This window comes from Mytilus californianus, unplaced genomic scaffold, assembly GCF_021869535.1.
Source record: "Mytilus californianus isolate M0D057914Y unplaced genomic scaffold, xbMytCali1.0.p SCAF_5, whole genome shotgun sequence".
Lineage (NCBI taxonomy): Eukaryota > Metazoa > Mollusca > Bivalvia > Mytilida > Mytilidae > Mytilus > Mytilus californianus.
The window spans coordinates 21,324,132-21,336,444 of record NW_026262701.1 but is presented as its reverse complement, the minus strand read 5'-3'; the positions used below and the strand labels follow the sequence as shown (position 1 = coordinate 21,336,444).

Here is a 12,313-nt window from a genome sequence, read left to right as displayed (position 1 = left end):
AACAAAATAACAGAAATGTTATTGGTTTAAATCTTTTAATAATTCTATCAAAATTGACAGAAAACTTACACAGTCAACATCAACCATTTAATCTTACAACTATCTCATTTTTAATTAAAAATGTCATTTTAATCTCAGTGATTAAATGGCAAAGATGTCATTGGTTATCTAGGGAAGATGTGTAGCTGATTTGCATTAGAAAAATCTTAATAAGCGGTTCTTCATCTTTATGCTGGACTTCAATGTCACACAATGAAATACTGATGATATTATATAATCGTTACATATTCCAACATCTCCCTGAAATACAGCTGTCTAACATGTGAATTTTCCCCAAACCAGAAAAAAAATAAAATTAAAGCAAAATCCTGTTTAACATGTTAAATGATGTATGTTAATAGTTATCTATGATGAAACTGTCCCCTGATAGATCATGCAGCACTGTTGTTCAGCTCCAGCAGTAAGGCAAACAGCAACATGACAATATATATTCATTCTGGTAAAGTTCTACAATCTAACAACACACAATCTTTCTAAACTAACAAATGTCAGTTCATATTGGGATAATGTATAGAGATTGCTCAATTCATACTACTGACTACCTATCTGAATATAAATAGCTATATTTTTGTTCATCTTTTTCTTATATATATATATAGTATATATTTCTATTGATAATATAACAGAATCTATTCTACCCATGGTGCAAATGTGACAAAATTCTACATATATATTAAGGTGACAAAAGGAACAAATGTGATGGGTTTCTAACCAAAAAAAATTGATTTGAATGAAGATGATTTCACCCTCTTATTCAATTTTTAAAGTGTTTTTAAAGAATCAGGGATAGAAATTTGCTGAGAACTTATTACTTCATTAATTTAACATGATCATGTTTTGCTTCAAAGACTATGTAAAAGAGTATTATTCTTTTTAAGAAATGGTTAGTGAGTTATTATAATATAAATAATACTTGGTTGAGAGGGATATAGAGCAGATTGTAACCCCTAAACAACATAAGTCAAAGTTGACAATAGTTTTTCAAGGGGTAAAAATCTGCTCTAAAACCCTCTCAGCTATGTGTTGTTGAAATCATTAAACTGAATATGTTATTATTGCTTTTCAAACCTTAAATCATTGTCTTTTTAATTATTGGTGATAAATCTTAGGCCTTTCTTAACTGATCCCACAACCATCGTTCAGTAATAAACTATGACTTCATGCACATAAAAATGAAACAGTCATTAGGGAAGCAAGAAGAGTGAACCAAGATGTAATATTTGGTAGTGATAGTCATTCAAAAAGGCAAGCAATGTAAGACTTGAGCAAGGTCTTTAAAATTATTGATTCAAAATGAAACTATTGTCTTTTAAATCATTGATATTTTATTGCTCTGCACAAGACAGTGTCTTTTAAATGAAAATTTGTAGAGTGTTTGCAGAACTCTGTGTCTTGCCTGCTGTCAGTGTAAAATTGTAATGTTGACTGTAAACAGTTAGTAAAATAAAGAATATTTTAAATCAATTTCCTTTTTTAGATGTGATTCTTGATCATTAAGATTAGCAACTGTCCCAAGTTTAACTACAATCCATGATGGTTTACATGGTAAAAAATTATAATACCAGACTGTCTATAAATGTTTACTGAAAAAAACTAAGTCCATCTATCAGTAAAATACTTAAAAAAGAAAATAAAAATATCTTAAATAATTAATAATAAAATAATTTTGCTTTGGAGATTATCTCTTTTTAAATCATAAAAACAGTTTAGGCTATTCCAGGAAAAATATATGGGGGGTTGGAAGGCACTTTAAAAAAAATTTGTATGGGTGGGGGCACATCTCTTAGTTCAAATTGTGTGGTTATATATGCAAAGTAAAATGCAATTGTATGGGTGATGGCCATAAAAAAGTGCCTTCCAACCCCCCTATTGTTTTTTCTCTAATAGACCTTTCGAAAAAAATGGTTGAAAACTGATCTGATCTGTTCAAATAAATGCAGTAACAGGAATATAAAAAAAACTTAAATGTACATTATCTTATAGTTCTTATAAAAAATAGCCCCAAAACTCTTCATGCATTACACACTGAGCCTCCCTTATCAAATTAAAGAATTGTAATTAGTATACTGATCTAAGATAGCATTGAATATGTCAATTAATATTTGTGTAAACAATTTTCAAATGGCATATACAATCCTAGAGAGATGATAAATACTACACACTTGTAGGCATGTGGTAAACACTCAAGCCGTACAATGTCAAGCAGTGACACACCACAGTAATGAAAAATCTTCCTACCTTGAGGAAAATTAGAGTTGTATACAGTGAAAGACTGCGTTGGTGTGTAAGGTGTAGTAAACATTGATTCCACATCTAAACAGATTTGGCACAACATTAATTTATATTGTGATCGTTAATTTATGTGACTATGTCCTTGTTTGTAGTTTCAAATAAAAATAATAGCATTTTTTGTAATTTTTTAAATAAATAAAAGTTTAAATCAATGATGAACATAATCATTATCAGAAAATGAACAGCTCGAAATAAGGTTTTAAATAAAGTATATGGATGATGATTACTCCAGAAATAAATACACATCAGGAAGCACATTTAACAGAATCAAACAATGCACACCAGGAATTGTTACTGTTTTATCTTCTGATAAATCAAACAAATTATTCTCTATTCTCCCATTTCTTTATAAAGTACTTTTCTTCTCCTGTTTTGGCGTTTCTAAGCCCTGAATCAATCTTGTAGCAATTAATTTAAAGAAATAAGCTTAGATGGAATTGTATTGATTCATCTTTAAGGAAAGAAAAGAAATAGCAGACCATTTTATTTCAGTGCTCTAACTTTTTTTGTTAAACAAAGGTGCCAATCAATAAACAACTGAAATATACAATAGCTATAATGCATCTTTCAGACACAAATTTGATTTTCCCAATATAATTAACGATTATAAAAGCCCCCTAACAGACTGAGGAACTTTAAGATTACATTAATATAGCTATTTACCTTCTGTATTACCATCACTAGCAGGTGGAATGTCAGGTAACGCTGATTGTTCAGGTAGTGGTGGGTTATTTTGAAAGTTGTTTCCCTTGAAGAACTGTATGAAATGGTCTGATTCCCTGACATGTTTTGGTAAGTTGGATAAGTAACTACAAAGTAAAAATACACCATTTAACAACAATTAAAATAAAAAGTTGTACATAAAAATAGCCAATCTGCCAACAATGTCAAAATGGTTTTTTTTTTATAGGATCAAGTCCAGTAACTCTTGTTTACAGGTAAAACAGATAATTTCCCTCATCCCCATCCCCATTCCCATTCTCATCATTCTTAATGAAAAATAAAAGAAGAGCCACCCTCTGTCTCAGTAAATAATTTTATCTGTTTCAGGGGCGGTAACTCCATTAATTCTATATTATCAGGGGCCATTTTCCACATGAAAATAGTCTATCAGCCAGGGCTTCCAAAATTATTTTTAGCCAGCCGGACATTTTATATATTATCCAGATTTTAATCTTTTAAGACTAAATAAACAAAAGGCAATTATGGTAATCAGTTGCCGAGTTGGCCATCCCAATGATTGATATTTTAAAAAAAAGGATATTAAACTTTCTTTGATTCAAATTCGAAATTCTGACGTAAACTGTTAAATTGGCAGTGCATCATCCTAAGTGTGCAACATCAGCGTACTTATATCTGCCTTAAGACTCTTTATTTGTTCAAAATAACGTCGTCAAAAACTTTACTTTCGTTTTTAAATCTGAAACCGGATGTTATCTTGACAATGGTAAAACATGGACCAGAGACGGATACGTCAATTCTGTGTACTTTTGCAAAGCATGAATGAGTGTAAGTAGCTCATTCTACGTTATTTCTTCAAGAAAATATTCGAAATAAACGTGAGATAAAGGTTATCAATGACAATTTAAGCATTTTTTAAAGAAATTAGGATGCATAATTAAATTTCACACCTGCGCACATGCACATGCGCACACGTGTACTATTTCAAATAGAGACATGTCTCTGGTTCAAACAACGTGGTTATGACGATTTTTCATTTTCACCTCTTTAATTTTTTCATCAAATCTTATTTGTTAATGTATTTCTGATAATTTAAATCTTTTTGACTAAATTAATTAGATGCAAACCTGTGAAATGTAAGAAAATAACTTTGAATAGACCGATCAATGTCCGGTTCAAAATAGTTTACCTGTCACCTGAACAGGTAAATTTCAGCTGTTCGACAACTAATTAGCCTTGATTAAAATGAGAAGGTATTAAAGTAGGGGTTGTTTTGATAGTACTTAATGATCATGTCATTTTTATGACCGGAAATGTGTGGCTGTTTAAGGCAAAAGGTTGGGTCAAAAAGATCGCGAATTATGTTAAAATGACCGTCTCTTAAGAAAGCCTTGCTATCAGCATTGATTTCCGAACTTTTACAAGATATTTCTTATAGAAACTTTCTATATAATTTTCATAAATCTTACAAGAAATGTAGCCGTGAGACTTGAGAGCACTTTCAAAAACAGATAGGTCTATGCGTAGAAAGAAACAAAACTAATCCATCACAATTTTTGCAAAAATAAAAACATGGCTAAATTATCAGAATTTACTGTAAGTTAAATAACTTCTATTGTGTTTGCACAATAAGACTGCTGACTTGTCTGCACCAAAACAATCTCCTTCTGAAATTTTATTAAGATGTTGCCATTATCTTATACAGTTAATGGTTGTGAGAGAGCCATCCGCATCTAATATTCTAATGGAGAGTTGTCTCAATGGCAATCATATCATATCTTCTTATTTTTATATAGGTTCCCTGTAACTAGCATAAATCAAATGAGTAATGAGATCAAATAAAGGCCAAACATACTGATGTTTGTATAAGATATCATCCTACTCATTACACAATCTCTCAAAAAAGAAACAAACATATCTATGTTGAAGATAGAAAACTAATATTTGCTTTAAATTTTCAAAGACCAATGGGTATAGAAATTAAATATTCAACCAGAAAAAAATTTAAATATTTCATGACACTTCCAATATCTTCAATTTTAATACCAACAATCAGCATACTATCCCAAAGGATGACTGAATACTAGGAGGAAACTTATTAATCCCCATAGCACTTATTAGGTATATTAATCTGATCAAAACTTATCTATGATACAATGTATGCAAATATTCATTATTTGGAAGTAAATTTATTTATTTTCCTAAAACTTCTTAAGTTCAATAAAGTATAACCATATCAATATTCTCTCATTCCCTTTTGTTACATACTTCGGGTTTTATATTTTATTCTCAGAAGTCGATAGATCAGCTATTTCACAAAGACAGATATTTCATCCATTTTCAATCACGTTTTTGAATGGTTTTTCTTTATTCAGACAATTAAATGAACTATATTAAATTGCCTTTTGGTATTGCATAATATTCAGATATTTTCAAATAAAATATAAGCAACTGTTACATAACATTTCTTAAATATTTTTTGTTCAAAACATGCAATTCAAATTATGTAATATATGATTTTCTGCAGAAAAGTATTTTCAAAATGCAGGTTTATTTGTCACCCAAGTTAATCCAAATATTACATATGATACCATCTCTGTCAGGCTGTCAGCATATGAACTGAACTTATCAATATGTAGGTTTTGTAGACTCATAAAATTCTTAAAGATGACATGGGAATTTTCATTTTTCTTTCTCATCCAACATAAATATAAGTTTTTAAGAACAAAAAGCCTTCTGTAGCTGAGATCTCTGCTGATTTTAAAACTGACTGCATTAAATGTGCAAACTTCCATTAAACATATGTACAGGTATCCATAACATTGGTTCTTTGGCATTCAAACTACATAAATCTTAAAAGGGAGTAAAGTGATAATATGTTGGCAAAGCAGAAAAATAAACTAAGAAGGCAGTCTTTTAGGCTGAATCTAAACAAATTAGGCAACTGTTGCACAATTATTTACAAGGACATTGAACAAATTTTTCTGTTAAATAAACTGAAATCTGCTGTCCACTAGTGTAACTCTTGCAGGCTTATTGCAAAACAGTCTAAGAATTAAAGTACATGTCAGAACATAACTTGCTTTTTGTACTGTTTTATTTAGTTATCAGTTACAGTTTTGGGTTGTTTGCATGTGAGATAAAAGCTTGCTGTCAGCATTTGGTTTGGTCATTGGTGAAGGCTGAATAGTGCCATATAGTTGTTTACATACACATCCTTTGGTCTTTGGTAGATAGTTCATACCACATCTCCTTATTTATATATATATATAGCTGAATATCTCTTTCTTGTCACTGGTAACCTACCCTACATCAATCAGTTCTTACCTTACAAATGAAGTTACTTGCTGATGTCCTTTATCATGGCCATCATCTTTCTGTGGACTTCCTGATAAGATAAATAATATACATATTTTAATTACATATTCTGATCTTAAGTCATCAAAATAATTGTGAATTCTGTTAAAACTTTTGAGCTTTACTTTAGTTTAATTTCATGAATTATGATACATTATTTTAGGTGCATTTTATGTGTAATTGCAAGAATTAATGATACGACCTTAAAAGCTAATTAAGCCCCTATTGTTTTTTTTAATTATTTTAAAATCACAAATTAGACATTCAACTACAAGACTAAATGCAGTAGAGCAGGAGACCAGCTGATCTTTCTGGGAACATAGTTAAGATCAATACCGACAGGAATTCTATTTATAGGAATACAAACCTAAGTAAAATGAGACCCCATCATGTTTAATGTTCTCCTCATCAGGAAACTGCTGATGCATCTGTAATAAACACACCAGAATTTACCACAAAAGAACTAACATGTAACATGTGATTCCATCAAAAAATTACATTATCATAATTTTGGTTTGTCTGAAAAAGAAACTTAAATCGTGTCTGAAAACTGTAATAGGGTTAGTAGTCCTGTAATGAAACAATTTTCATGCTAGTTACACTTAATCCAGAACATTCTAAAATTTATTCATTTTGTTTAGATAAAACAGGAAACAATTTTAAGACTGAAGAACATCATGCCTGTTTACATGTGATTACCCTTCCAGAGCAATCAGTACAGGATATATCACGTACATGTATCTATTAACTTTTGATTTGTCTCTTTTGTGTATTGTCTACCGGAATAACAAATTTCTGAATTCCCCTTAAAATTCCCTTTAATATACCTTTACATTTTTATTTAGTCAGATTCTAGCAGGTTTTTTGTTTTTTAAGTTTCATGAATCTATAATGGCATTAGTGGATACAGTAAAACCTAATGTGGATACACTCTTAATAAAGTGGAAGTCTGTCAATAATGCTGCCTTCTATGTTATTAATTTGTTTTACTTTCTACCTCAGCCTGAGAAGAATTTTTATCTTTATTTTTATCCTGAGATGGTTATCTTTGACTGGAAAATATGACCATATCAGAACCCTTGATGCATAGCCTACAGAAAAATCAATCATTCAAAATTAATCCAAGCTTAAACAATCTTAATAAAATTGAGTTGCCTAGTGATCGGATATTTCTCATAGAGAGCGCCAATCAAATCTAGGATTTGTGAGGCATGAACTGATAATACTGATGGAAGTGATATGTCCAAATCAAGGATTTGTGAAGCATGAACTGATAATACTGATGGAAGTGATATGTCCAAATCAAGGATTTGTGAAGCATGAACTGATAATACTGATGGAAGTGATATGTCCAAATCAAGGATTTCTGAGGCATGAACTGAGAATACTGATGGAAGTGATATGTCCAAATCAAGGATTTCTGAGGCATGAACTGATAATAATGATGGAAGTGATATGTCCAAATCAAGGATTTCTGAGGCATGAACTGATAATACTGATGTAAGTGATATGTCCAAGTCAAGGATTGCTGAGGCATGAACTGATAATACTGATGGAAGTGATATATCCAAATCAAGGATTTGTGAAGCATGAACTGATAATACTGATGGAAGTGATATGTCCAAGTCAAGGATTGCTGAGGCATGGACTGATAATACTGATGGAAGTGATATGTCCAAATCAAGGATTTGTGAGGCATGAACTGATAATACTGATGGAAGTGATATGTCCAAATCAAGGATTTGTGAAGCATGAACTGATAATACTGATGAAAGTGATATGTCCAAATCAAGGATTTCTGAGGCATGAACTGATAACACTGATGGAAGTGATATGTCCAAATCAAGGATTTGTGAGGCATGAACTGATAATACTGACGGAAGTGATACATGTATGTCCAAATCAAGGATTTCTGAGGCATGAACCGATAATACTGATGGAAATGATATGTCCAAATCAAGGATTTGTGAGGCATGAACTGATAATACTGATGGAAGTGATATGTCCAAATCAAGGATTTGTGAAGCATGAACTGATAATACTGATGAAAGTGATATGTCCAAATCAAGGATTTCTGAGGCATGAAATGATAACACAGATGGAAGTGATATGTCCAAATCAAGGATATGTGAGGCATGAACTGATAATACTGATGGAAGTGATATGTCCAAATCTATGTCATATTTTTACCTTTTGATGAAATTCTCGTAATTCTTGATATGTTTTGTTGACTTCTGTTTTTTCATTATTAGACCAAGAAACCTGTTAAATAACAAAAACATGAAATGTTAAATGTTCAATGAATAGTTGTGAAAACTGTTGACCTTTATCATTCAGTAAAAAAGCAGGTTTTTTTTTAAAACTGTTCATCTTTTATATACTCCTGTTCCAAAGGAAGGTTTATACTGGTTTGTCATGGCATCTGTCTTACACATTTTGTCATTATCAGCAACTATTAGACACATATCTTTGTGTATTTTTAAGTACAATGTAAACAAACAAACCTGTATCCGATATTCATGTTTCTGACACCATCACTTAAGTAAACAAACAAACCTGTATCCGATATTCATGTTTCTGACACCATCACTTAAGTAAACAAACAAACAAGTATCCGACATTCATGTTTCTGACATGGTCACTAAAGTAAACAAACAAACCTGTATCCAATATTCATGTTTCTGACACCGTCACTTAAGTAAACAAACAAACCTGTATCCGATATTCATGTTTCTGACACCATCACTTAAGTAAACAAACAAACCTGTATCCGATATTCATGTTTCTGACACCATCACTTAAGTAAACAAACATACAAGTATCCGACATTCATGTTTCTGACATGGTCACTAAAGTAAACAAACAAACTTGTATCCAATATTCATGTTTCTGACACCGTCACTTAAGTAAACAAACAAACCTGTATCCAATATTCATGTTTCTGACACCGTCACTTAAATAAACAAACAAACCTGTATCTGATATTCATGTTTCTGACACCGTCACTTAAGTAAACAAACAAACAAGTATCCGACATTCATGTTTCTGACATGGTCACTAAAGTAAACAAACAAACCTGTATCCAATATTCATGTTTCTGACACCATCACTTAAGTAAACAAACAAACAAGTATCAGACATTCATGTTTCTGACATGGTCACTAAAGTAAACAAACAAACTTGTATCCAATATTCATGTTTCTGACACCGTCACTTAAGTAAACAAACAAACCTGTATTCAATATTCATGTTTCTGACACCGTCACTTAAATAAACAAACAAACCTGTATCTGATATTCATGTTTCTGACACCGTTACTTAAGTAAACAAACAAACAAGTATCCGACATTCATGATTCTGACATGGTCACTAAAGTAAACAAACAAACCTGTATCCAATATTCATGTTTCTGACACCGTCACTTAAGTAAACAAACAAACCTGTATCCAATATTCATGTTTCTGACACCATCACTTAAATAAACAAACAAACCTGTATCTGATATTCATGTTTCTGACACCGTCACTTAAGTAAACAAACAAACAAGTATCCGACATTCATGTTTCTGACATGGTCACTAAAGTAAACAAACAAACCTGTATCCAATATTCATGTTTCTGACACCGTCACTTAAGTAAACAAACAAACCTGTATCCGATATTCATGTTTCTGACACCATCACTTAAGTAAACAAACAAACCTGTATCCGATATTCATGTTTCTGACACCGTCACTTAGGTAAACAAACAAACCTGTATCCGATATTCATGTTTCTGACACCGTCACTTAGGTAAACAAACAAACCTGTATCCGATATTCATGTTTCTGACACCGTCACTTAAGTAAACAAACAAACCTGTATCCGATATTCATGTTTTCTGTCGTGTCTCCTGTGTATCTTCTCTTGTTTTAGTAAATCTATCATGTCTATGCTTGTAATATAAGCTACAAAACAATAACATTTCATCATCAAATTGTCTAATAAGTTTATTTCTTATTATAACACAACCTAATTATTAAGGAGTATTCATTCCCTGTAAGGACATCTGTGCAGTAAATTAACCTTTAACTGTGAAAAACACCTTAGTTAAAGTTACTCAGAATTTGATGGGAAAATGCTGCTTTCTTTCCTGGGTCAATTTTTTACAGGGTATACTTTGAAATTTATCATAAAAAGGTCTATTACCACCTTTGTGTATCCTGCTGTATGAAGATCTCATGAAGCAATGTATGTCTCAAGAGTACCAAAATATTATTTCAAAAAATTATATTTTTCTTTAAAACCTTTTCAAAGAAACGTCTTCTTGAATTTTCGTTCCTGCGCTGATGAGTATGATTCATAATTCATTCATTATAACATAGTAAACTCCTTCTATAGAAAATGAAAAACCAAATACTACTTATAGACATCAATATAGAGATTAGGGTAGTCAAATCTTTTATTATCTAACATGAATATACAACTTATAAGCACAATAATTATCTACTGCAGTAATGGGATAGTTCTGTACAGTTATCATATAATAACATGTTTGTTGAAACTGTTTTAATGCAGAAGATTTGAAGACACTTATCTTTCATACACACATATGACTTAGTTATATAACATAGTGCTGACTCTAAAATGAAGTGATTTTCAGTAAAACATTTAGAATGGCTTGATAATTGCTTCATTGAGTATTTCTAATTTACTGTTGGAATGCATTTCAATTAAAAAACGTATAATATACATGCAATAACAATTACAATGTCTCATGTATCTTCTTGTTAAAGTAGATTCACAAAACTGTTTTATGATTTTAATCTAAAGTCAGTTCAGACATCATTCCCATGCAACAGCAATGAAAATTATGTAATTAGGAAAATTCTACAGGAACTGCTGACAGCAGAATTCAAATCAAAAAACAAAATCTGCAGATTTTAGGCCAAAAGAAAATGTTGTGTGTTAGGTGACCCAACCTGTTCATGTCCAGTACAGATTTAAGCATAAAATGTTTAATCTACTATTAAGGATTTGGTGCGAAATCCATTGTTTTTAATCTTTTCCTGAGCACTGAAAGCCTGAAAAATGTAACAAAGTCAGCAAAATAGATGTCAACATTGGAAATGCATTAGTAGAATCCAATTTTAAATTGAATACTCCGATTTGGAATCTATTCAATATTCATTTAAGTGTGACAACAATTTCAGTACCAAAACAAGATAAGGGAAAATGATAAAAAAAAAATTACCAAAAGACCTTACAGGGCAGACCTTTATATCAAGAGAACTTGTTTCTTTTCTCTTACTTCATTATCAGGATAAAAGGCTTATTACTTTCCATTTGTTCGTATTGACATTCACTTATTAGTTTAAATTGAATGCTACTTTGTTTTAATAATGCAATTTTGTCATGTTTAATGTAATTTGTGGATGAAATAAAGTTTCTTAGGAATACCAAAATGATTGACTATCAGAAAATTGAGTGACTCGAGCCTCAAACTGTAAGTGTACAATGTACGGGTAGGGAGTTATGTAATAACTATTGGCCTTCATCTGCGCACCCACGTAATTTGTAACAGTTTTTTTTATACATGCCATCTAACAGTGATTTTGTTGATTTTATACCACATTGACAGACAAATAAACAAACAATTAATCACAGAATTGGCAAGAAGGATTCAATTAAATAATAGAAAGAATGAGATTACAGTATATTCTGTATATTAATGTCAAAACATGTAGATTTCACTAAAGATATTTTAGAAACACCAACAGTAACACTTAAACTGTAAAATGAGAAGGCTCTCACTTTCCTTTATGTAGATAACTCGAAAATTATACAAAGGCTAACATACAAATTTCTCATGAAAATTGCTTAAAAACAAGAAAACTGAAAGGTAGGTAAAAAACAAGAGGCTGTCAGATTGACAGCAAACCAGAT

General features: G+C 31.1%; 1 protein-coding gene and 1 long non-coding RNA gene across 3 annotated transcripts in view; both read right to left on the bottom strand.

Annotated features, from left to right (window-relative positions):
- The window catches only part of LOC127702670 (zinc finger CCHC domain-containing protein 14-like), a 43,368-nt gene that overhangs the window by 14,590 nt on the left and 16,465 nt on the right, over positions 1-12,313 (bottom strand). Inside the window, exons 3-8 of one of the 2 annotated variants that reach the window (XM_052206969.1) lie at positions 10,247-10,335; positions 8,581-8,652; positions 6,758-6,818; positions 6,361-6,421; positions 3,016-3,161; positions 2,299-2,373 (exon numbers count right to left, since the gene is read on the bottom strand). In XM_052206969.1, the coding sequence (XP_052062929.1) occupies positions 2,299-2,373; positions 3,016-3,161; positions 6,361-6,421; positions 6,758-6,818; positions 8,581-8,652; positions 10,247-10,335 (504 nt within the window). The remainder of the gene's footprint in view (positions 1-2,298; positions 2,374-3,015; positions 3,162-6,360; positions 6,422-6,757; positions 6,819-8,580; positions 8,653-10,246; positions 10,336-12,313) is intronic. The other variant, XM_052206970.1, reaches the window with a different exon arrangement.
- LOC127702706 (uncharacterized) lies at positions 9,784-10,218 on the bottom strand. The gene is made up of 3 exons (XR_007982544.1): positions 10,143-10,218; positions 9,883-9,986; positions 9,784-9,830 (listed from the first exon to the last, which is right to left on the bottom strand). It is a non-coding gene; the product is annotated as an uncharacterized LOC127702706 (long non-coding RNA).